The sequence below is a fragment of the Oryzias latipes genome, chromosome 8 (assembly GCF_053564925.1).
Source record: "Oryzias latipes strain Hd-rR chromosome 8, Olatipes_Hd-rR_3.1".
In the NCBI taxonomy this organism is placed as follows: domain Eukaryota; kingdom Metazoa; phylum Chordata; class Actinopteri; order Beloniformes; family Adrianichthyidae; genus Oryzias; species Oryzias latipes.
Window position 1 is genome coordinate 25,829,286 of NC_136244.1, and position 24,417 is coordinate 25,853,702.

At 42.5% G+C, this 24,417-nt stretch overlaps 1 protein-coding gene across 1 annotated transcript; it reads right to left on the minus strand.

The window, feature by feature from the left end:
* Positions 1–19,137: 19,137 nt before the first annotated feature.
* Positions 19,138–23,983, minus strand: LOC144994339 (serine protease 27-like). The gene is made up of 6 exons (XM_078951913.1): positions 23,913–23,983; positions 21,430–21,450; positions 20,561–20,720; positions 20,018–20,286; positions 19,645–19,790; positions 19,138–19,567 (listed from the first exon to the last, which is right to left on the minus strand). The coding sequence occupies exons 1-6, from the start codon at positions 23,962–23,964 to the stop codon at positions 19,325–19,327; spliced, it is 891 nt and encodes a 296-aa protein (XP_078808039.1). The 5' UTR covers positions 23,965–23,983; the 3' UTR covers positions 19,138–19,324.
* Between the last annotated feature and the right edge of the window lie 434 nt (positions 23,984–24,417).

Genomic DNA, 24,417 nt, shown 5'->3' on the forward strand with positions numbered 1-24,417 from the left:
TCATAACTGAAAATTTTCCAATCAAAGGATTGAAGACGGAAAATATGAGCTAATTTTTCTTCTCTGAAGTAGAGATCGATATAGAACATGACAATTTAAATTTCCAATTCATAAATGTTTTTAAAATATTTATTTCATATTATTTATTTAATATTGATTTAATATTTCTTAGCTAACTGTATTTTTGCCATGCTTATGGTCTTTTATTTTTTGTGTTCTGATAACTATTATAATGCTGTTCAGAATTCTGACATCTTTTGTATCCACTTCTTAATTTCAATGACAATATAACATGTCAGTTGACAAAGACAAACAAAGTTCTGTTGTGACTATGGGGGGGGGGCGCCTGGGGAGGGTCTCGCCCGGGGAGTAATTCAGGGTAGAACCGCCACTGGCTTCACCTCTACAGGCCTGAGGACAACATCCCTTTGTGTTTTACTGCTAGAAGTCCCATCGAAACCTTCTTCTCAAATCCAAACCTGAGTTTTCAGGCTTGCAGATTAAGTCTGAGTCTGAATGTCGCTGCCTTTGTGCAAGATTTCTACAAAATAAAATAATAAACAGTTAAATCTCCAGTGTCAAGGTTTGAGGCATGACAGCAAAAAAAACAACATTTTAGATATGAAAATGACTTTTCCACAGTCCAACAGGCATAAAGCCTTAAATGCTACATGATTATTTGATATTTACACTAAAGTCGGGAATATTTCTCTTCAGGAATACCTTTTTACTAAAAGTAATATTCCTTTTCTCTTCCAAATCTTTGCACATTTCTAAACATATTTTTAAAATATTGCTTGTATTATTTACTCACCCAAAGAAATATTCAGCAGAAAAAACACATTTTCAATATTTGTTTTATCTTAGTGGGGTTATAAAGGGTTAAAGATTCAAATGTAAACAAAATAAGCTGAATAAGGCTGACCTGTTCCATAAAGCTGCATTCTTTAATGCAAAATGGGGTGAAAAAAAATTCAAATAAGCTGTAAAGGAGGTCATCATTTACATTAATGTCAAAATTTGTGTTTTGCTGCTGACACAGCTATACAACATTCTGGATTTCTTTATATTTTACATTCAAACAACTTTATTTAAAACGGGTTCGGCTGAAAACAACAACAACTAAAAAGGTGACATTTCTCTAGAATTCGCTTCCAAACATCTGGATTTTGTCTGCATCCCTGTTTCCCTGTGTACCCTGTCAGTTTGTTTTCTGTACGGCAGCGCTTTTTGTGGCAGATGAGAGCTGACGGCCTCTTGTGTTGGACATATTTTACTTTAACAAGAGGAGTTATTAATCTTCAGACAAACCAAAGGTATGACTGAATGAACCCCTTTTGTAATTGAGGCCAAACTTTATTCATTTCAACCATGTTTGAAAATCTTTGGTGTCTGACCGGACGGAAAAGGAAAGAAGGGAAGAAGAGGGAGGGATGTCAGAGGGGGGGGGGGGGGGGGGGGGTGATAGTGAGAGGGGGGGTAAGACCATGAAGCAGCATAGAGCAGACAGGTTTACTGGTTGTTTATCATTACGGTACAGTTCAAATGTAGTACAAAAAGGGCGGGGCCTGTTCTCACACACTCAAATATTATCAACACACCTGCTAGCTGCAAAAAATGTTCACATGTCAACATGTACACAAAACAGATAGTGTTCACGAACGCATACCTATGCCTTTAAACCAACTAGTGTGAAATCTTTCATTCATTCAATCATGCAAACTATTAGTGCAAAGGTGAGCTAACACCTGTGCTCAGGTGAGTGTTCATGTTCTTCTAAAATGGATGGTGGAATGTGAAAAGAAGGCGGAGGAGCGCCCAGCCACCCCCACACCCAGACCCCCGCCGCAGCAGCAGCGGCAGCCGGAATTCCCCCAACGCCACACGGGAACAGGCAGGGAACAACCGCCCCCCGGGCGACCAAGACCGCCAACCAGGCCAGGGCCAGCAGGACCGCCGCGAGGCCCCCAGAGCCAGAGAGCAGGGAAGCGCAGAGGGAAAGAGAGCGCCGCCCCAGCCCAGCCAGGAAAGCAGCCCCCAAGCCGCGCCGGAAGAGCCCAACGCAGGGCCCCACCGGAGAAGGACGCCCACAGCCCCAGACGAGCACCCCACCACCACCCAGGAGTTCCGGGCATCCCCCCGCCCCAACCCCAGGTACGAGCCAGGACCCCCCCAAGGGAGACCCGCTCCGCACTCCAGGCAGCCACCCACCCGGCCCACGGTTGGTCCAGGGAGGAGCAAGGCAGGGGCCCGCCGCCCCCGCCCAGGAGGGGGGAACCCCGGGGAAAAAAGGGTGGCCTACAAGGGGTGTTATAAATATGGCCCGACCAGGCTCGGCCATGTTGGAAGTTTGGCGGGGCCCAGCGCTCAGGGGCAAGGACCAGGACCCACCCCCCAGGGACACGAACACCCCCGGCTCAGGTGTAATATGAACCCCCCCCCACCGTGCGGAGAGAGCACCGCCGGGCCCAGGGAGCCGGCACCCAAGGGACACGGCCGCCGTCGCCAAGGGGCCCGCACCCCCCACCAGGGAAGGGGTAGGGGACAGATGGACCCAGGTCCCACCTTCCTTGCAAAATGTGTGTGGGTGTATGTGTGTTTGAGAGGGTGTGTGTGTGCATGTGTGTGTGTTTATGTTGGAATGTATATATTGAAGGGGGAGGGGTGTGTGTACTAAGGGGGTTGCAGTTAAAATTGGCGAGTAGGGCACTAAGGGGACATCTCCTGATTACTCACAGTGATGTCCCCTCACCCTCCCCACTAAGGGGCCCTAAATGTCTAAGGTGCGGTTAAAATTGGCGGGTAGGGTGCCAGGAGGACATCTGCTGCTTGCTTGCACTCATGTCCAAGCACCCCCACTACCAAGGACCCTACATGTATAAGGTGCAAATAAAACCGAAAGAGGGGGGGCCCACTCCATACGGCAACCATAGGAGGGGGGTCACTGCCAAGTAGCCCCCCCCAAGGCGCATCGCAGGCTAGACCCCCCACCCCCTCACCCTAATATGAGGTTATATGAGGAAGGGGGTAAGTTGGGGACAGCTGGTAGACTGTCCCCCGGTGGTCAAACAGCTGTCCCCCAGCCCCTCCCCCCAGCAAAGGGGCCAGGGCCACCCAGCCCAGGGGCTCCACCCCCGGAGGCGCCGACACCCCAGGCCCGGCACCACCCACCCCACACAGAGAGAGAGGAGCCAGAAAGCGTCGCCCCCCCCGGAGCAAGCCCAGGCCCCCACCCCCAGACGCCGGCCCTAGAGGAGCTCTGGTCAGGCCTTGACGGGACCGAGGAGGCCAACTGGCCGAGGCAACCACTGATTGCCTCAGCGGAGACCGGGACTCAGTGACCGGGGGCCCCGAGAGGGTTGTCCCGTCCCGTCCCAGAGCCAGGGAAGGGCCGATCCCAGCCCCAGGTGCAGATGGGCAGCCCATCCGGCGCCGCTGCCTCCCCCCCCCACACCCGAGCAGGGCCCCCCGCCAACCCCCCCCAGCACAGGCAAAGGGACCACCCCCCCAAGCCAAGCAAGACCACCGCCCCACCCCCCCACCAAGCACCCCCACACCCAAGCCCAGAGGACCACGCAGCGCCACAGCCAAACCCACCCAGGCACCGGACCCGACCCCCCGACCAACGGAGCCCCCACCGCCCCCGCCAGGCACCGGAAGCCCCGACCCCCACCCCAAACCACGGCAGAAGGGCAAGGAGTAGCGACGACCAAGCCCCCCACCCCCTACGTCATGGAGTCAACCACAGGAGACCAGAGAGACTGAATTCTTTCAAAGTTACTTGAGCTTTGGGCTGACATTTTTTCCAAGCTGATATGATCAAACAGCAGATTTCTGTGTTGACTTATGTTTATATTTTTCTTGTTTTTCCAATTTATTAAAATAGTTTTTTTGGCAATACAAAGAGTTATGAAAATGATAGATGCTAATCCTTCTTCTATATCGATGGCACTCATGTCACCAAGCACACAAAGTGACGGTGAGGCCGTGAATGAAACCTTAAGCCAGACTGATAAATCGGCACATACCTGCTGCCAGAGAGCCTGGACAGGAGTGCAGAACCACAGTGCGTGCATGTAGCTGTCGGGTAGATTATTATCACAGTGCTCGCAAATGTCTGAGTTACTGAGACCCATCTTGAACATCCTCTGTCCAGTGTAGTAAATTCTGTGAAGAGTTTTGAGATGGATTAGCTGCAGATTTGGACTTTTTGTCAATTTAAAGGTGTTTAGACAGAGTTCTGACCAGAAGCTTTCATCTGTGCTGATGCTCAAATCTGCATTCCATTTTGTTGTTGGAAGGGCAATATTGTTATCTAAATTACATAAAAGTTTGTATGTTTTGGAGAGAGTTCTATTCATTGAAAAATTAATCAGAGTGGTAACTACATCTGGTAGCTTTAAATCGTCGTCTTTAGATTTATACTTTTTAGTAATACTTGATTTAAGTTGCTGATATTCCAAGAAGTTATTTATTCGATGTTTGTAATGAAGTTCCTGGGGAGTTATGAATCTTCTATCAATAATTAGGTGCTCTAGTTGTTTTATGCCCCTTGCTTGCCAAGCTGGGAAGTGAATCATTTTTTTGTTAATAAGGATGTCCGGGTTGTTCCAGATGGGTGTCATTTTGCACGGTTGAATTGATGATTTTGATATTTTGAGAAATTCCCACCAGGCTGTTAAAGTGGCATTTATATTAATGCTTTTGAAACAATCCTGTTTTTTAACTGTTTGGCTAATAAATGGTAGCTGTGACAGGTTGATCTTTCCACATAACGCCTGTTCCAAGTCTAACCATGAGTTGGTTTCTGGATTATTTTTTAACCATTTTAAGATGTATTGTAATCTATTTGCAAGAAAGTATTTGTGAAAGTTAGGTAATTCTAATCCTCCACAGCTTTTTGCAGATTTTAAAGTTTTTAGACTAATTCTTGCAGGTTTGTTGTTCCATAGAAAGCTTGATATGGATGAGTCTAATGTTTTGAACCATTTTAATGGCCGTTGTGTGGGAATCATTGAGAAGAGATAATTAACCTTGCGCTTTTTGTTTCTAATTAAACCACGTTTTTTAACCTCCTGCCTCCCGTCTCTGCATTTGGGTCCTTTATTAACCCCCCCAACATTACAGAATGGACCAGCCACACCTTTTTTTGGACCCAGTAGAGCGGGACATGATGCTTCTGCAGGCCTACTGCCTGGAAGCAGAAAGAACCTGGTCTTACTGGACTGTAGACCTGCCCCATTCTTACTTTGAGGAGGAGTCGTTGCCGCCGCCACCCTCTCCGGTGGTGGTCCTGGACGCACCATTGCCCGTATATGTTTCGGAGAGGGTCCCGACCGACCCTGGTTCCTCCATGCCGGCTGACTGCTGGCCTGAACCACCAGCAGTTGGCTAGCGCCCGACAACCGGCCGCTGCACCCTGCCCTTGCAGTTCTCCTGGTTGTCCTCCAAACCTGGCTCACCGGACGGTGCGGCCTCCCTTCGGACTCATCTCATCTGTCTCGCCGGTGTGCTCGGCCTCAATGGACTTTGTTGCTCGTCGGGATCATTCTCAGGGCTCCCTCCATCCTTCCGTGGATGACTTTTTGGAACTGCTGAGCGGTTCCTTGGGGGGGTACTGTTTTGGTTTGGGTTCTGTTTTCCTTTAATTCAACTTACTTATTTTACTTATTTTGAAGGTTCTCCCTGCCTGTCTTGGTTTGAGTGTTCCTTCCCTTGTCCCACTCTCCCCTGATCGTTTGCACCTGGGTCTCGTCAGTCCTGTGAGTATATTTGTCTCGTCACTACCTTCCTCTTGTGCTGGTCCATACTGTCTGCTGCCCTGTATCTCATTAAAACCCTTCTTTTTTGGAACCGCCTGCCTCCCATTTCTGCATTTGGGTCCTTCACCAACCCCCCTACATAACAAATTCCAACAAACTCTGCGCCATTACGCAACACTTTGTGTCTGTAAAATGTTGCATAACAAAGACGCCATTGTGTTATTTAGCCAGTGACGTCTTTGATGTTAAACGATTCAAAGCTTCCATCAGATATTTTAATGCTCACGTAACTCTGCTGCATCATTTTGGACATCCTAGCTGATCATTGAGCCCATCTCAGATTTTTGTGGTAATTCATCATTTCCACCATTCCACCATGGATCGTGCAGCTCTCTGCCTCTGCTCTTGACAACAACAACAAAAAAACAGAACAAAAACCTTCAGCTCTGATAAAACATCACTGTTTGCTATGAGAACACAAGAGGTCTCACATTTACATTCATTCACATTTCCGACATTCAGCTGACACTCTTATGCAAAGTGGATTACTATACATGGAGAGTGGAGTCATTTCAAAAAGCTGAAATGCAAATACTTCAAACCGCAGATTGCCAGGGCTAAATTCTGAGTGGCTGAAGACAGAAAGACACCAAAAAGCAGCAGATCCAGAGAGAAAAATAATTCACATCCAATGCTTTTATGATCAGGTACAAATTTAGCACCAGTGAAGTAAGAATCTGCTGTAAAAAAAACAGGATGCCCGCTCTATCTGATCCAGACATCCAGAGTCAAGGTCGTGTCACACAGCCACTACGTACAATCTGCACATTTTCCACCAGACATGGTAGAAATTCTGTCTTTCCTGATACACGCTTGATACATGTTGTTGTGGCTGTTTCTTGCGTTCGTAATTCGTCGATGTGCGCAAATGTCCGTTGAGGGTTTCTTAAAATATATGAAATGTATTTGGGCCTGCGTCAGATCCATGTTTCATTCCAGTTGGATCAAATTTCTTCTTTTTTCAGTGTTGCAGGAGGAGCTTGATCATCTCCAGGGACACCCCCAACCCCGTTTCTGTTTGTTTGCCAAGCGAGAAGGAGGTTAGAAGTTTGTTGAAGGATGTCTGCTGCGTCATGGATGTGTGTATAAATACAGAAATAAAAAAGTTTGGCGGCTTCTTCCCTCTTTTCTCTGAAAATGGCTTCACTTCTACAGGCCTCTGCGGCGACATCTCTTTGTGTTTTACTGCTAAAGGTCCCATCAAAACCTTCTTCTGGGATCTAAGCCCGAGTTTTCAGGCTTGCAGATTCAGTCTGCAGTCCAACAGGCATAAAGCTTTAAATGCTACATGATTATTTTAATATGTACACTAAAGTCTTAAGCATTTATCTTCAGGAATACCTTTTTACTAAAAGTAATATTCCTTTTCTCTCCAGACTCTTCCAAATCTTTGCACATTTCTAAACATATTTTTAAAAATATTGCTTAGATTATTTACTTACCCAAAGAAATAGGCAGCATAAGAAACACATTTTCAATATTTGTTTTGTCTTAGTGGGGTTATAAAGGGTTAAAGATTCAAATGTAAACAAAATAAGCTGAATAACGCTGAACTGTTCCATAAAGCTGCATTCTTTAATGCAAAATTGGCACGAAAAAAACATTCAAATGAGCTGAAAAAGATGTCATCGTTTACATAAATGTCAAAATTTGTGTTTTGCTCCTGACACAGCTCCGCAACATTCTGGATTTTTTTTTATTTTACATTCAAACAACTTTATTTAAAACGGGTTCTGCTGAAAGCTGAAAAGGATGTCATCATTTACATAAATGTCACAGCTCCACAACATTCTGCATTTTTTTAAATTTTACATTCAAACAACTTCGATTAAAACGAGTTTGGCTGAAAAAACAACAACAAAAAAGGCAACATTTTTCTTGCAAACATCTGGATTGTGAGTCTTTAGACGCGTGCTTCCTGAAGGAAGCGGATCCCTGCAGCTCGCCAAAGACATGATGATGAATATTGCCAACATCGACTGGAGCTGGAATCATGCATCCGGGCGAGACTTGGAGGAGTTTCCTGAGGAGCGCCGTGGGTTTCCAGGCCTCGGTGAAAGCCGGATGGATGGATGAGACTGCACGAGTGTGTGTTCAGCTCACCGGCTGCTGGGCTCCACAGGTACACAGGCCATCGATCACATGGTGGGACCATTACACACAGGCGGGGGTGGAGGTGGGTAATGCTCCCGCCGCCGCCTCCACCGCTTGAGGGTCAAGCGTTTGGCCGGTCGACGGTAATCAAAGCCACTGCGGGCTGTCTGTGTGCGTGACAGGGAACAAGACACCCATCTGCACGCTAAGGTGCACGCCACCACGTCCACACAGCCCGAGAGGAAGCAGCAAAGACACAAACTTCCCGGTGAGTTATTTGTGCAACAGGACTGTAACCTAATTAAAGCGGTAAAACAAACCTCTGTTGGAGGACTGGCTGAGAAGTGAAGCCTCAAAATGGATGAGTTAAATATAAAACTGCTGCGCCTGGTTCATCAGTGACAGCTCCACCTGTTCAACACCTCCACCTCCACCACTCAAAGACCCATAACTCTAAATAATCGCTTCCATCCAGCTGCTTTTTCCTGTCATCAACACACAGATCTGAAGCTGTGAAGGTTTCTCCAACCCAATTGCGGAAGGATCCAAAACGGAGGTAGAGATCCGCACGTTCCTCCGTACACTTAAACCAGAACGTGTGTGCTAAACGTCTGATTTGCTAAAAGAACTCCATGCCAACTGGATATCAAAACATCTGCTTTTTGAGCTGCCGAATGGCAGGTGGAAGACCAGCGAAAGGTAAGAGGAGACACAGATGGGAAAGGAGACAGAAAGGAAAAAAAAGAGGAGAGCAGATAAAGAGGGGCAGTGGCGGTTCTACACTGACTTACTCCCTGGGCGAGTAACCCCACCAGCCCCCCCCCCCCCCCCCCCCCCCGCACATATACAAAATTTGACAACAACATCCTGTTGTGTTCCCTATCTCCTATTTAGCCATTTTACACAAAAAATGCATGAATTTTCTAGACTCGTATTACAGGGGGGTCAAACTCAGTCACACAGGGGGCCTAAGTTAAAAACACGCTTAAGGTTTTGGGCCGAAGAAGATAAACATTTACTGAAACACTAAAGCTAAACTTTTAAACCTTTTAAACTGAACTTTTTGAACATAAATATGAAAAAAAACAGGAACATTAATCCAGAATAACTAGGTTAAGGTTTAAGGTTTAAGTTAAACCTTAAATAACTTGTAATATTTTGCTCTCCATAGAAATTCTGTCAAAATTATACAAATATGAACATGCTGCAGAACAAAACAAAGAAAGCCTGGAAATATTAATAAGAAATTACAAATCAAATAATTCAGTTTTTTTTGCTCTTTTATCATTTTTTAGAGCATTTTTTTAGAGCTAGACACCTGCTTCATTTTTAGCAATAATTTCTTAATGTGTGACGTCCTGTGTGTGTCTTTGTGAAACATATCAGAGGGATTAGATCTAAAAAAACTTATTGTGATTAATATGTTTAGGTCTTATAAAACATTAAAGACTAAATCTTAGAACTCATCAGTGGGATTACTCCAAAAATATTTGGCATTTCCCTAAATTTGTGCAACACCAACAGCAGAAATCCTCCAAAAAAACTCAATCCATAAAAAATGGTCTGCCCCCACCACCCCTCCCCCTTCCCTTCCCTCTGACACACGCGGCTCCGTCTCCATGACGACAGGCGCAGCTGCGGCCCAGAGTTGATTGTCAGATAGAAAAAGACTCCCAATCACCTGTTAGTGTGATTCAGCCAGCCACCGGCGAGTTGCGCTCCCTTCTCGAGTTTTTTGACTTATGTTCCAAAGACTGCCGCAAAGAGGTGTGGCCGCAAATGTCTTGCAGCAGAGGGCGGTGGTCACGTGCGTGTCGGGTCTGCCGTGTCAGAGCAAGGAATTGTGGGAAATAATCCCCATTGCCTGCTTTTGTCGTAATTGGGTTGAGCACGGGTGATTGTTCTGCCCAATTCCTTTTCATGTGCCTGTTTTACGTTGTTTCACTCTGAGTTATTTCTTCTTCTTTTTTTGCAGCATAAGTGTTAAGAGCAAATAGGATGAACACATTCTTAAGAGTCTGATGTATGAAAATAAAAGTGTGAAGTGTCAGCAGCTGTAGTAATTTCAAATTAAAAGCTACAAGCTTCCTCTTTGAATATCGTAGACATTTATCGTACCACAGCACAATATGTGCGTAACGCACGCATCGGGCACGGCAAATGCCGCCCCCTATGAAGTGCCGCCCTGGGCGACCGCCCACATCGCCCATATCAATAACCGCCACTGAAGAGGGGAGAGGATGTGGTGAGGAAGCGGAGCGTAGTAGAGCCGGCCGCTGGGACTGTGAGGAATGAGCTGGCTGTGCTATAGGAGGCCTTAATGAGCATTCTCTCTAAACCCTGGAGAGTCTCAGTGGATCACATGTTTTTTACACTTAAGCAGCTGTATTTATTTAATATTCATTTATTTAATATGAATGTTGTTTTTGATGTACTTTTTTGATATTATATTATATATATTATTTCTGAATGTCGTTGTTGCTGCCCTAGATAAATGAATTTCCACCTTCGTAGGATTAACAAAGTCATCAAATCTAATGTAATCTACTACAGCCAGCAGGATCCCCACAAGCCAGGCCGCCCTGAGAGGACCAGGCAGGTGAAGACCAGGCGAAGGCTCCTCCCCGACCCCACCGATGTATGGTGGTGTGGGTGTGTGCTGCAGACAGAGGCCAGCGCGTAGAGATATTCAGCACAGAAGGGGCCCGGTGCCACCCCTGAGGGACAGGAGGTCCAACCCCATAAATCATGCCCTGACATAAGGGACACGTACCCCCCCCCCCCCCCCCAGGGCAGCCCCCTCCTTTTAAAAAAGTAAATAAATAAATTGGACAAAAAATAAAAAAAAACTCAACCATTCTTTAATGAGCCCGCCCACAATCTTTGCAAAGGTAAAATTATTGATGGCAAGAATTGTACAACAAACTCAGTAGAATACAAGTCATTGACGTGTTCGAAACGCACACTTAAGTGACAGGTCAAGGTTTTTCATGTACCCTTTGATTCTCTTGAAGACAGAATAAAGCTTGATGGCGAGCCATCCATTCAGACATTGATGGCCAAGCAGCCATGTTAAAGGAAGATGGAGCATTGAAGAACAGTGGAGTGTTGTTCATGGATGCAGAAATTCATAATTTTATTTTTGAGTTTTATACATCCATATTTATTAAGATTAGCTATGACAAAACAAGGCAGAGTATTACCAAGCAAATGTTTAAGCAAATGATTAAACTTAAGCATATAACTACATCAGAAATGTTTTAAAACAAAATGAAAAAACATACGTCTTTACCATTATTTTAAAATAGATCATCACAATGTTCTATCTCCTATAAATATTTGCATCAGTTGTAATATTTACTAAAGAAAAAAAAACAAAGTCAGTAAATCTTGCTAAACAAAAGATGTAATCAAAGATAATAATAATTTTAGTCCATACATTTTATAATTACCATCAGAAAACAGTTGTGATTTAAATTGCACTTTGCACTTATAAAAGTAATTTCATTACTAAAAATTTTTTTTTTCATTTAAAATGTCTGTTTAATCATGCAGGGCTCCTAAAAAGGAGTTTTTTTTAGAGGATAGACATGTTTGCCAACATTCTGAGTCCTTCCATAGGAAACAAGTTAATTCTAAAATAGGACGGATTAAATCAATTCATAATTTGTACTGTGACACAGCACAGGTTTGAAGAAGATAAAAAGAATCACAGCGCCCCCCAGAGGATGTGCAACATTCTAGCATTTGGGTCCTTTGACCACATTTGACAAACAAAACAACTGAACCAAACGGGTCACAGACTTCCTTATTCTGTCAAATCAAACATGTCGACTGGTTCATTGAGTGTAAGCCTGAATAACTGAATAACTTGATGGAAGACGAAGGGTCAAAGTTTTTGCAGATATACCCCAGAATGTCTGATTCAGCACCCCAACAAACAGCCCCACTCGATTTTTACATGTTAACAAATATGTAGTCAACCAGGAAACGCCTGTATGGGTTTCAAAATGAACTACTTACATTCATTGGTAACACTTTATATTAACATTCCTTAACAAGCTTTGTTAACACATTAACAAGCATTATAATAAAAAAATTTAGGGTGTTAGTAAGAAATTTATTAGTACAATAAGTCTAAGAAGGTTAATTAAATTACTTAGTTAACACATTTACAAGCATTATTATTAGGATGTTTTTAAGATTCTAATGATACATTTATTGGCATTATAGATACATAACAAATTTGTCAGTGTTAATAAGCTTAACAAGATTTATTAATAACCGTTATCAACAAAATAGGAAGTATTATTGTTGTTTATGGTTTAGTAAGACATTTATTAGCAATATATATGTCTCACACAAACCTTAGAGGTAATAAACTTTATTAACTAACTTAACAAATACATAGGCAGTATTAATGTGTAAAATGTTACTAAGATATTTATTAGCATTTTAAATGGTTTTGCAAATACCTAAAAGTGTTAATAAGATTTGTTAACATCTAAAGTCAGACCATTGTCTTCATAGTCCATATTAATAAACTGCTTACAAGCTTAAAAAATGTATTAATTAACTTTGTTAACTGTTTATTGAATTACATAAATGATATATTCAATGTTTTAAAATTATTTACCGATGACACAAATATATTTTATTCTACAGACAATCATAGGGAACATATCATTGTGGTGAACAAAGAGTGAAACAATATAAAATCAAGAATAGATTACAACAAGTTATCTTTGAACCTAGATAAAACCAAAGTGATGTTTTTAGGTAACTACAACAACAATTAAGAAACTTATTCATTCATTCATTCATTCATCTTCTTCTGTTTTATCCCTTTCGGGGTCACGGGGCTGCCGGAGCCCATCCCGGCCACTTATGGGCGAAGGCAGGGGACACCCTGGACAGGTCGCCAGTCTGTGCCAGTGCCAGTCACAATCACACACCCATGCACACCTATGGACAATCTGAAGTGACCAATTAAACCACGCATGCACTGGGAGAACATGCAAACTCCACCCAGAAAGGACCCCCAGCCGCGACTCAAACCAGGGGCCTTCTTGCTGTGAGACAAGAGCGCTAACCGCTGTGCCACCATGCAGCCAATAGAGAGCTCTTAATTGAAATAAATAATGTCTCAATTGAAAGTATTGAAAATTATTTAAATCATAAAATTAATATAAACATAGAATATGACATTTAATATGTATTGTACTGCTCCTTGACATTTCCACATTTCACCTCCTGTGTAGAAATTTGGGGGAATAATTCTAAGAGTTCACTACATCCTCTCTTTTTACTTCTAAAAGCCGTCAGAATTGTACATAAAGCCATTAAATCTTGATCAAACAATTTATTTGATCTATCCAGACTTTTAAAACTGTATGACCTTGTTGATTTTTACACCAACTTCTATACAGAGCCAGTGGGAAATCGTTACCATTCATCTCCAGAAACAGTTCTTAGAAAATGAAGGAGGAACAAACTGAGGAGATGTAGGAATTTCGAGATCAAACTGATAAGAACCACAAAGAAAAGTTTCCATCTGTGGCACTAAACTTTGGAACGGGTTCAGTAATGAGCTCAAACTATGTTCAAATGTCCAAATATTCTGTCATGATCGGACTACTAGGGAGACCCAGATGCTGGAACCCGGAAAACACTCAGGAGACGAGATGTAATCAGGAGGTTTAATCAGCGAGAGGATGAGAGTCGTGGACGAAGAGGAGCGCCGAGGACGGCGTAGACAGCCTGAGATGAGGTGGAGCGCCGAGGACGGCGAGAACAGCTTGGCGTGAGTGGAGACGCCGAGGACGGCGAGACAGGAACGAGGCGAGGAACCAGCGTGACCAGTGGAGAGATTACCTGAAGGCACGAGACAAAGAGTAAGTACAAGGCTTGGATTTACTAGAGCAAGGTTGCTTGACTAGAGGCCAGACGTAAGCACCGAAGAGAGTATAACGGACTGGCGTAGTATGCTGGGATGGATCTCCTTAAGAAGGGCTGCCAGGTGATGAGATGATGAAGGCCAGCTGGTTCCAATGAAGGAGCAGGGAGGGGGGAGGTAGCAGCCGGACGAACCGAGATATATTCAAGAGAATGTAGAAAGAAACTCTGATTTCAGGATGTGAAGATAGCAGGAGTTAAGGATCAACAGGTGTTTGAATAATCCCAAATACGTGTGTGAATTTATGTTACCCCCGATTTGCATCTAGGGGTACCTCGAGGGGCATAAGATAAAAGTAAATTGTTCTGGCTACTAAATTGACTGTAACAAACACCAAACAAATGTCTCCATACAAAATATAACAAATTCATTTACAAATTAATAAACAACAATCAACACTAACTAAAAGTGAAGCAAAAAGTCTTCAGGGTGAACCAAGGCCAAAATAACAAAAGACCCCCCCCCAACTGAACCATGTAACCGTACCTGTAAATGAAAGAAAAGGGAAATCAAAGACAAAACACTAACCTCCCTGGACTAACAAAAACGTGTACTAAAGAAAATGGCAGGTGACCCCTACAGCTTTACTTAACATAACTACAAACCAAAAGACTAAATAGAGTGGGCACAAAACCACAAAAACTGCAAAATACTAAAACACAACACTAAAGTGCAACACAACTCAAATGGTGGTGAAGTCCAAAACAGAATGGAGAAAAAGGCCAAGCTGCAGTGGAGAATGTTGCTGCAAGGCTCCCTTCTCAAAGACTGGAGGTCCATGTGTTGCTTTTAAAGGCTGCCTCCATCAGGTTGGGTCCAATGGGAGGCCACACCCTTTCCAGCACACCTGAAAATAATCACACATGGACATACAAACAAAAAGATTCACAAAAACCACAGAAGTCCGACTCTGATACAAATAAATAAACAAAACACAAAACAGAACTAAGCAAAACCAAATACGGCCACAGCCGTGACACCCCCTACCCCAAAATAAAACTTCTTCCTCAAGAAGCATTTATCCTAAGTGGAGCACATATACGAAGCGGTTGCTCTCACAGAGCACACCACACAAATTCAAGATGCCATAAAAAATGTACCACACAAGATGCATCACACAAACTCAGGTCTGGTCCTCTCGAGACACACACCCATCCACTTCTGGAGGCGTACCCCTCGAGGCACACGACCGTCAAGACTAGTCACCAAAGACTAGTCCAGTCACCAAAGTCTAGTTAAACAAAACAAACTAACCAAAATTAACTACACAAACGAATGTGTTGCACCGAACAGAATTCAACACAAGGTTTGGTTAACAGTTTTCTTCCACTTACAAAAACTTGGTAGTGTGCTGAAAGCACCAACTTCAAATGTTTAGGCCAGGCCACACAGGCCACAATGCACTTAAGTGATGTCAAAAATTCTGCAGAATCAGTGACTTAAACAAGAGCGCTGTGTTTACTCACATGTGATGAGCAGTGGACATCCTCTGTGGCAACCCCAGTCTGGAGCAATGCAATTGGGTCTGCCCTTGCACTGGCTACGGCTGCAGGAACGTGCGCACCTGCCTCCGCCAAATCTGGGTTAGTGGCATTGACAACACCTGCAGCAGCTTTAACTCCTACACCGTCGCCTACACCACCTCCAACTGATGTCTCCAGCCAAGGTCTGCCCGAGGGTTGGAGCAATCCTGCTCAGACAACTGCTCTTCTCAAGCTGCTCTTGGTCTTGAAAACCCAACAGGTCACTGACTTTAAATGCCAATATTGTGGCCTAAAAGAAACCAAACTGTCAACCAAAGTCTCCAAGCACAATGAAAACCCACAAAAATCAAATAACAAATCACGAATGGTTAACATATCCCGGATGAGCCCACAACTATGTTACGCACCCTTTGCATCTAGGGGTACCTCGAGGGGCATAGCATAAAAGTAAATTGTTTTGGCTACTAAATTGACTGTAACACAAACACCAAAAAAATGTCTCCATTCAAAATATAACAAATTTATTTGCAAATTAATAAGCAATCAACATTAACTAAAGGTGAAGCAAAAAGGCTTCAGGGTGAACCAAGGCCAAGATCCATCCATCCATCCATCTTCCTCCGCTTATCCGAAACCGGGACACTCCACCTGATGGCAAACTACTTTTCTCCGGTCAAGGACCATGACTTCAGACTTAACGGTGCTGACCCTTATCCCAGCCGCTTCACACTCAGCCGCAAACCGCCCCAATGCACGCTTGAGGTCCTGGTTCGATGAAGCCAACAGGACAACATCATCTGCTAAAAGCAGAGAGGAAATCCTGTGGTCCCCAAACCAGATCCGCTCTGGCCCCTAGCTGCCCCTAGAAAATCTGTCCATAAAAATTATGAACAGAACCGGTGATAAAGGGCAGCCCTGCCGGAGTCCAAATGACTGGACCGGGAACAGGTCTGACTTACTGCCAGCTATGTGAACCAAACTCTTACTCCGGTCATACAGTGACCGGACAGCCCTCGGTAAGGCTCCCCAGACCCCATACTCCCAGAGCACCCTCCACAGGACACCACGGGGGACGCGGTCGAACGCCTTCTCCAAATCCACAAAACAAATATGGACTGAGTAAGCGAACTCCCACAATCCCTCCAGCACCCTAGATAGGGTGTAGAGCTGGTCCACTGTTCCACGACCAGGACGGAAACCGCACTGTTGTTCCTGGATCTGAGGTGCGACTATCCAACGGACTCTCCTCTCCAAAGCCAAGATAACAAACAAAACCCCCCTAACTGAAACATGTAATCGTACCTGTAAATGAAAGAAAAGGGAAATCAATGACAAAACACTAACTTCCCTGGACTAACAAAAACAGGAGAAAACATGTACTAAAGAAAATGGCAGTTCACCCCGACAGCTTTACTTAACTTAACTACAAACCAAAAGACTAAACAGAGTGGGCACAAAACCACAAAAACTACAAAATACTAAAACACAACAATAAAGTACAACACAACTAAACAGGTGATTAAGTCCAAAACAGAATGGAGAAAAAGGCCAAGATGCAGTGGAGACTTGTTGCTGCAAGGCTAACAGACTGCTTCTTCTGCTTCTTCTTCTTGTGGTTTTATTGGCGGGAGGCACCAATGTGAAGGTGCATTACCGTCACCTACTCTGTTGGAGTGTGGGTCAGAGTGGGGACTACCTAACCAATAAATAAATAAAAATAAAAAAACAACTTCTAATTTCCCCTCAATAACCTGGTCCTGCTCAAAAAACCTATAATCACGATTTAAATTCTCCTCCCCTCCCAAAAGCTTCTTCAAACTCAGCTGGCGTCTTTCTTCCCCATACAGTTCACAATGACATAGAACGTGCTCCACCGACTCTTCCCCTTTGCGCACTCACACAAACCAGTTGGGTGTTTCCCTATCAGATGCAATGTATTATTTAAACCAGTGTGTCCCATCCTCAACCGTGATATTATTCCGTGATCTCTGGTGTTTACTCTGACATTCATACCTCTCCCTACTTTGTCTTGAATACTAAATAAATGTCGACCTTTCTTCTCCCTTTTCCATTGTTTCTGCCATTCTTCCACAAAATGCCTCCTAATAATCACCCTAATTTCCATTCTACCAAAAGGAATATCCATCTCTATACCCCGTTTCAACGCCCTTTTTGCCAGAAAATCAACAATTTCATTTCCCTCCAACCCCCTATGTGCTGGTACCCACATAAATCTGATGCTTATTTTCAATGTTTCCAACCTGAACAAACTCTCATACATTTAATACAATATATCTGATCAGAAGAATAAGACTTCAGAGACATCAAAGCTGATAATGAGTGTGAACAATTTCTACCATCTCCAATTCTATTCTATTCTAACCAGTTTAAACTATATGATATTGCCAACATTTCAACTGCAAAAACTGAAAGATCCTTTGACGTCTTAATTCCGACATATTTCCCCAATGAAGGGATACAGAAAGAAAAACCAGTTCTCATTGTGTCTGGGTCTTTAGATCCATCTGTATCTATGAAGCATGGACTGTGTCTAACCTGTCTGCTGTTATTTCATCCCATTTTCTATTCCCTTTGCTACCCTCCATCTTCCTGTGGAGATACAAATCCACTTGTAAGGTTGGAAAAACCCAGAAAGGAGTGGCCGGGTACAAAAACGTCTTAACTAGGGTTTTACCATGAATGTTTGTTTCTCTCGCTAATCTAGCTACTTTCCAAGCAACATTTTCATTTGTCCCACTACCACTTTCCCAACAAGGAGCAATAGCTCTCCTAACCATGTGTTCTACATCTACACAACCCTTTATTTTCACCCAATAATTAAGCAGCAGTAATTTAATTCGGAGATTCAATGGTAGATCCCCCATTTCAACTTGTAATGACACAGCAGGAGTTGACCTCATAGCCCCAGTACATATTCTCAACGCCTGATTTTGGATGACCCCTATCTTATGTTACAGGTCTGTGACTGACCTGTAACTGTGACTGTGATTGTAACATATGTTTGTTTTAAAGCCTGTGCACTAGCTCCCCACCCAGTGCCTTTCAAGCATCTCATTATATTTATGACTTTCTTACATCTCCCTACTGTACTATCAATATTCTCTCTCCATCTCAAATTTGTATCAGATATAACTCACAGATACCTAAAACTATGCACTTTCTCCATTACTTCTCCATATAATTTTGAGTTCAAAACAGTTTCACATTTCCTAGTAAAAACCATGCATTTTGTTTCAGTCACTGAAACATTGAATCCCCAATCATATGACCCGTTTTCCCCCACCGTAATAGCGTCTTGTATCTTTCTCTCCACATAACGACTATTCCGTCCCCTCTTCCACAATGCTCCTTCTTACAGACTGGAAGTCCATGTGGTGGTTTTAAAGGCTGCCTCCATCAGGTTGGGTCCAATCGGAGGCCACACCCTTTCCAGCACACATAGACATACACACAAACTACACACAAAACCAAATACTGCCGTATTTGGTTTTGTTTAGTTTATTTTTGGTTTTTTTGGCTTTGTGGTGAAATACTCAAAGCTCCTTTATCATCATAAGCCATGTCATATTCTTTTTTTCTATCTGTCCCTGCAGTAAAAAATACAAACAAATCTACTTGATGTCCTGATACACAAGACGAGATCATGTGTCTGAGTAAACACAAAGACCATTGGACCTCTAAAAAAATATTACTTAACCCTAAAGAGTCAATCAAACCAGTTGAAAAGTCTTGCTACTTCTAAAATAAAAGACACCCCAGACAGTTTTCATTGATTTATTTTTCCCAACCTTGAATACAACTGTCATTTCATTTCATTGTGATTTATGTCTCTCTACATAACAAACACATAAAAATTGTTGTTTCTCTATCCTTTAATTAAACCTAAATTTAAAAACAAACCTAAAGAAAGCCCAACTTGCAGAAAATATGAACTGAACTAAAAACCATTAAGCAACTGGCAGCACTCTTGGACACGACACACTGAGGTCACTGTCAGTTCCAGTGGAGGTGACGGCGATAAAGCCCGGCTTATTGGTGGTGATTTGGGTATTGATCCAGGTCTGGTACCGGGACACTCTGGTGTAGACTCCTGGGAAATCAGGTTCAGCACAACCATTTCCAAAACTCACAACTCCTGCTTGGATCCATCGGTTGTTCTGCTTAATCACCAGCGGACCTCCAGAGTCTCCCTTCAAGATGAAAAACATTTTAATTTAAGGAAGAATTCAGAGAAATATCTGGAAAAGAGGAAATAAAGGGGACTCACCTGACAAGAGTCTTTGCCTCCTGCCAGTAACCCGGCACACATCATGTTGTCAGTGATTGAGCTGGCTCCATAGCTGCACTTACACCGTCTGTTTCCCACAATCGGTATTTGAATTTCCTGAAGGGTTTCTGGGGCAGGAAGGGAGACTAAGAGAAGAAAAAGATTGATCAATTGACAACATCTGTAGTCCATGAAAGAAAAGCTTTTAATTGTTGGTGAAATCTCCAAAACAGCTGCAGTCACAGATCACTGTCTGTCCCCATCAGATTCAAATAACTTTGTCAAGATCATTTAGATTCAAGGTCTATAGAATTACACATACAGTTTCTAAAGCCTGAAACCAGCTGACTTTTCCTTTCAATGACTAACTGACCTCCATTTCCAATGTCGCCCCAGCCGGTGACCCAGGTTTTGACACCACTGTAGAAGGTGCTGCCGGTGGAAGGCAGACAGACTGGAGTGATGTAGTTGTTGAAGGTTACTGGTGAGGAGAGCTGCAGGAGGGCGATGTCGTTATTCTGTGTCCCTGAGTTGTAGTTCGGATGAACGATTACAGTTTTTATTGTTCGAGACACTCTGTTGGGGTTGGATCCCTGCAGACTCTGAAGACCCAGAACTGCGTTCACACCAGATGCACTGCGACTGAGAAAGAAAACAGAAACGTTTTGGGAGGTTTGATTGGAGACATTGTTCTCAACTCTTTCTTTCATTAAATTACAAACAAAATCAATAGGATTCTAAGCTGGTTAGCTTTAAAGTAATATGTGTTTGTTAAGTTCACTTTGCACATGTTTCATGGAAGAAAATTGGTCATATGTGAACATATGTGCAAAAAGTGAGAAAAGTTTTGGTCTTTATGTCCAATAATCAGATCAAATTCTGATGATGACTGATCAGTTCTACCATTGTGGATTACCTTGGAAAGCAGTGAGCTGCCGTCAGCACCCACTGGTTGTTGATGAGGGATCCTCCACAGAAGTGGTAAGATGACTGCAGACTGACCTGCCAAGGCCAGCTCCCTGGAAGAGCATTTTGTCCTCCAACAATCCTGGAGTTCAGATTTGCCAGACCACAAACTGCAAAGAAAAGTTCTGGTTGTTTTTTGTGGATTTAGAAACTGCTGGATTTCATAAATCTCTCACACATTATAGGAAGATTTTTTTTTCTCCTAAAGGGAGGTTTTTGTGTTTAATTTGCTTTTTAACTGTTAAAAGTTACTCTCAAGAGAATAAATGTCATTTAATTTCTTTATACTTTCGTTTCTTTATCAAGTGTTTACATGTTTTCTTTAAAATGCAGAATGCTCAAGGAAAGATTAAATGAATTAGCTACCTAAAACAAAAACTACACTGATAAAAATTTGGAAAGACCGCCTTTATAAAGCATTTAAGGTTGGAATCATATCATATTTCTGATATTTCTTTAACTGTTTTATGTATGTTCCTCTCTGTATTTCCGACTGTGTCAGATAAATAGTTTGATTATAGACATGTCATGAAAAGGCCTGACTTTTCCAGCTGTGATCTCTCCTGGAGGCCCTTCCCCTTCCTGGGGTCTCCTGTGAGAGTCACAGGTGTTCTCACTATGTTAATTATGTTCATGTCTACTGTGGCTGTTCTAGACTCTGTGTCGGAGCATCTTCATATGCTCCAGGTTTCTTTTGTGCTTTGGCATTAAAGCCTTGTTTGTTTTGAAACTGGATCTGTGCCTTTCCTTCCTGCTCTTGGGTTTTCTCCCTGGCCTCTCTGTTAAAAACAAAGTTAGCTTTTCTGCTCAGAAACTTACCAGAAAGCTGCGATACCGACTCTGAAAATAAAAGCAAAAGAAAAACAGGTTAAATTGGAAACTTTATCACTTTGGTTTGATAATTTGATCCTTTTTGGAACCAATACTTTGCTTTCAAGCTCAGCCTATTAGTAACTTTTAAAACAATTTTGATATGTTATGGAAGCTGAAATGTACACATCTAAAAAAAACTAAAACCCTTAGATTATATACAGTTTTTAAATGTTCAAAATCAAGACACATTATTTTATCAAATGCCAGTTTCTCTCAATAAAACATTTTTTTTCTCCTACAGTTAAGATGTGGTGGTTAATTTCAATGTATTTATCAGTAAATTCTGATTTATACAAGTTCTTTAGTGAAATCGATGTAAACATCCATTAGAACAGAATAAATAATTATCATGATAAAAATCAGAACTCAGGAAAGACAGACATGAAATTGATCAGCTTAAAAAAAAACAACAAGAAAGTCATTTTTTGTACTAATAAACACCAACATCATGTCAGGAGAAAAAGTTAAATTTTTCAGGAGGATTATAAGCATTTGGAAACAACAGTTGGTTTCATAAAAAACTCTAATCTAATAACTGCTGTCAGGAATGTACATCAAAATATGTTGAATTGTGTATAAAATATTTTACAGTTTATTCGGCTCACATTGCTTTGTGTTTTTCAGTTCTGTTCTGTTTTCTTGTTTGCTTTCCTGTCAGCTTCATCTGATTTTATTTGATAGACTTAGAACTGGTTCTGACCAGAGGAATCCATCTGACTGTTCAATGAATACAAAGCATTGATGGAGCTGACCATGGTGCTGACGTGATTTCTGTTCAGTGATCTGAATGTGAAGTGAAAAATTCAATGAAGTGCGGGTTTATGTGTTGTGGTTTATTCGTACTTCTGTGGTTTTAATGTGGTTCATTCATGGTACATCCGTGGAAATTTCACATAAAGACCACAACTTTTCTCACTTTTTCAAAAATATTCACGTCTGACCAGTTTTCATCTGTGCAAAATGTGCAAACTGTACATAGTGGCAGTTGGGGAGATCCACGAGAAGGGCCTGGCGCGTCCCAGAGTCGCATCTGGGCCTGCCACACCCACCCCCCTTTCTCCGCCTTTGGCATGGTGCCAGAAGGCGGTCAGTGCGCTCCGCCCACTGTATGTGATTCTTATTCGTCACCTGCCGTATTTTACTTCTAGATAATTAAACTAAGGCTCGCCATGAACATGTCTTTAACTCAGGAAAACAAGTTATTTTGATTTTAGACTATGAACACTCAGGCCTTTTTATTTATGGCTCCAGGAACAAAAAGGACAGACTGAAAAAAACTGTGATGTGTTGTGGAGAACGAAACGGCTTTTATCTCATTTTAATATATTTCATATTTTGCACTAGAATGCCATTTGTTTCTTTTTCCGTAAAGGCAGTGTGACACGGCCTTTACTATTCTGCCCCTTTGAAAGTAAAAAACTTGTAGAACTCATTTATAAGAGCGCAAAGTTGTGCGCGCTAGATTGCTTTTTTTAAGGGTCATCAGCACAGACTGATTGTGGAATTTGTCCAGAGTCAGAGGCAGCATCAAATAAAGATCAGTTTGCGGCAGAAGTGTGTAAAGACCGGGAGGCTTCTGGGCAATTTAATTTGAAAATATTTTAATATCTTTTACGCACAAGACATGCGCATCTTTCTGTGACGCTCAGGCAGTAGTGCACTCTGCAGCGACCCGACCTCTGCGAGTCGGAGCAGCTCGCATGGAGATCCCTTACCACCACCTTTGCCCCGTCTTTGACCTTCAGTGAAGGGCGTGTTTGCCCACATCAGCGCAGAAACAGGCTGATAGGCTACAGAGTGCGCTGCGATGGCCTGAGCGTCACAGAAGCAGCGCATCTCCTGTGCGTAAAAGATGTTATAAATATATCTTCAAAAACTGATTACATTGTCCATACCGGTCTTTACACACCTTCCGTAGCGCACTGATCCTTTTTTAATGCTCCTTTTGATTGATTGTAGACTAATTCCACTATCAGTTTGTGCTGATCTCCCCCAAAACAGCAATTTAGCACATGTGCAAATTTGCTCTCTTAATGTGAGCGGACTTCTGAAATTGGGACCTGAGAGTGAAGTCATTTCTCTAATACTCATGGGTTTCAGATGTTGGTAAAAGTTTTAATTCAACCAGGTGACGCTGTCTTGAAGTTGATTCATCTGGACTAAAAATGTTCTTTTTAAGATTTGAAGTCCAGATTAATCAACATCCAGACAAAAGTGTCAGATAGAAAATATTATCCTTCAAAGCATTTTTCTCCATTTCTGATTGAAGCCCTAATTAAATCATCTCAGATTTGGCTTCTACTAGATATCTTTATTCTATATTCAAGTGATTGAGTTTTAGTTTTATTTATGTACGTCAACATCAATGGATATTCCTATTTTAGGTAATAAAGTGAGCTCTGACTGCGGTTTGGTGATAATCTTCTTACCTTTTATGAAGAGAGTCTGCAGAGCCACCACAAAGATCAGCTTCAGAGCCATGTCTGCTGTTTTTAGTCGAATAACTATCTGGTCTTTGTGAGAACTTTATATACACTGAATGTTTCCCCATATTTTAGACACACCCAGAAAGCATCTTTAACACCTGTTACCTGTCAGACTGGTCCTCCTTACGTCAACCTAATAATGAGTCACCCCTGACATATTTCATACAGGACTCCCGTTTAACATTCTTGCATTTTTACAGTTTTGTCTTTTTCTAAACTTTTATTAAAAGTTTAGGGGACAAAGGCACTTTTTAACTAATTTTATGTGAAATTGTGCAAAACTGAATCCTTTGATTTGTCTATTTTTCTGTGGTTTGTTACCAGTTTAACTAAAGCGACATTTCCTTGCATCTCATCTCATATTTATGAAGAACTGTTTGGGTTGTGGGACCCCCCCCCCCCCCCCACGCACACACACACACACAAAGGTTATATTAGATTAGAAAAC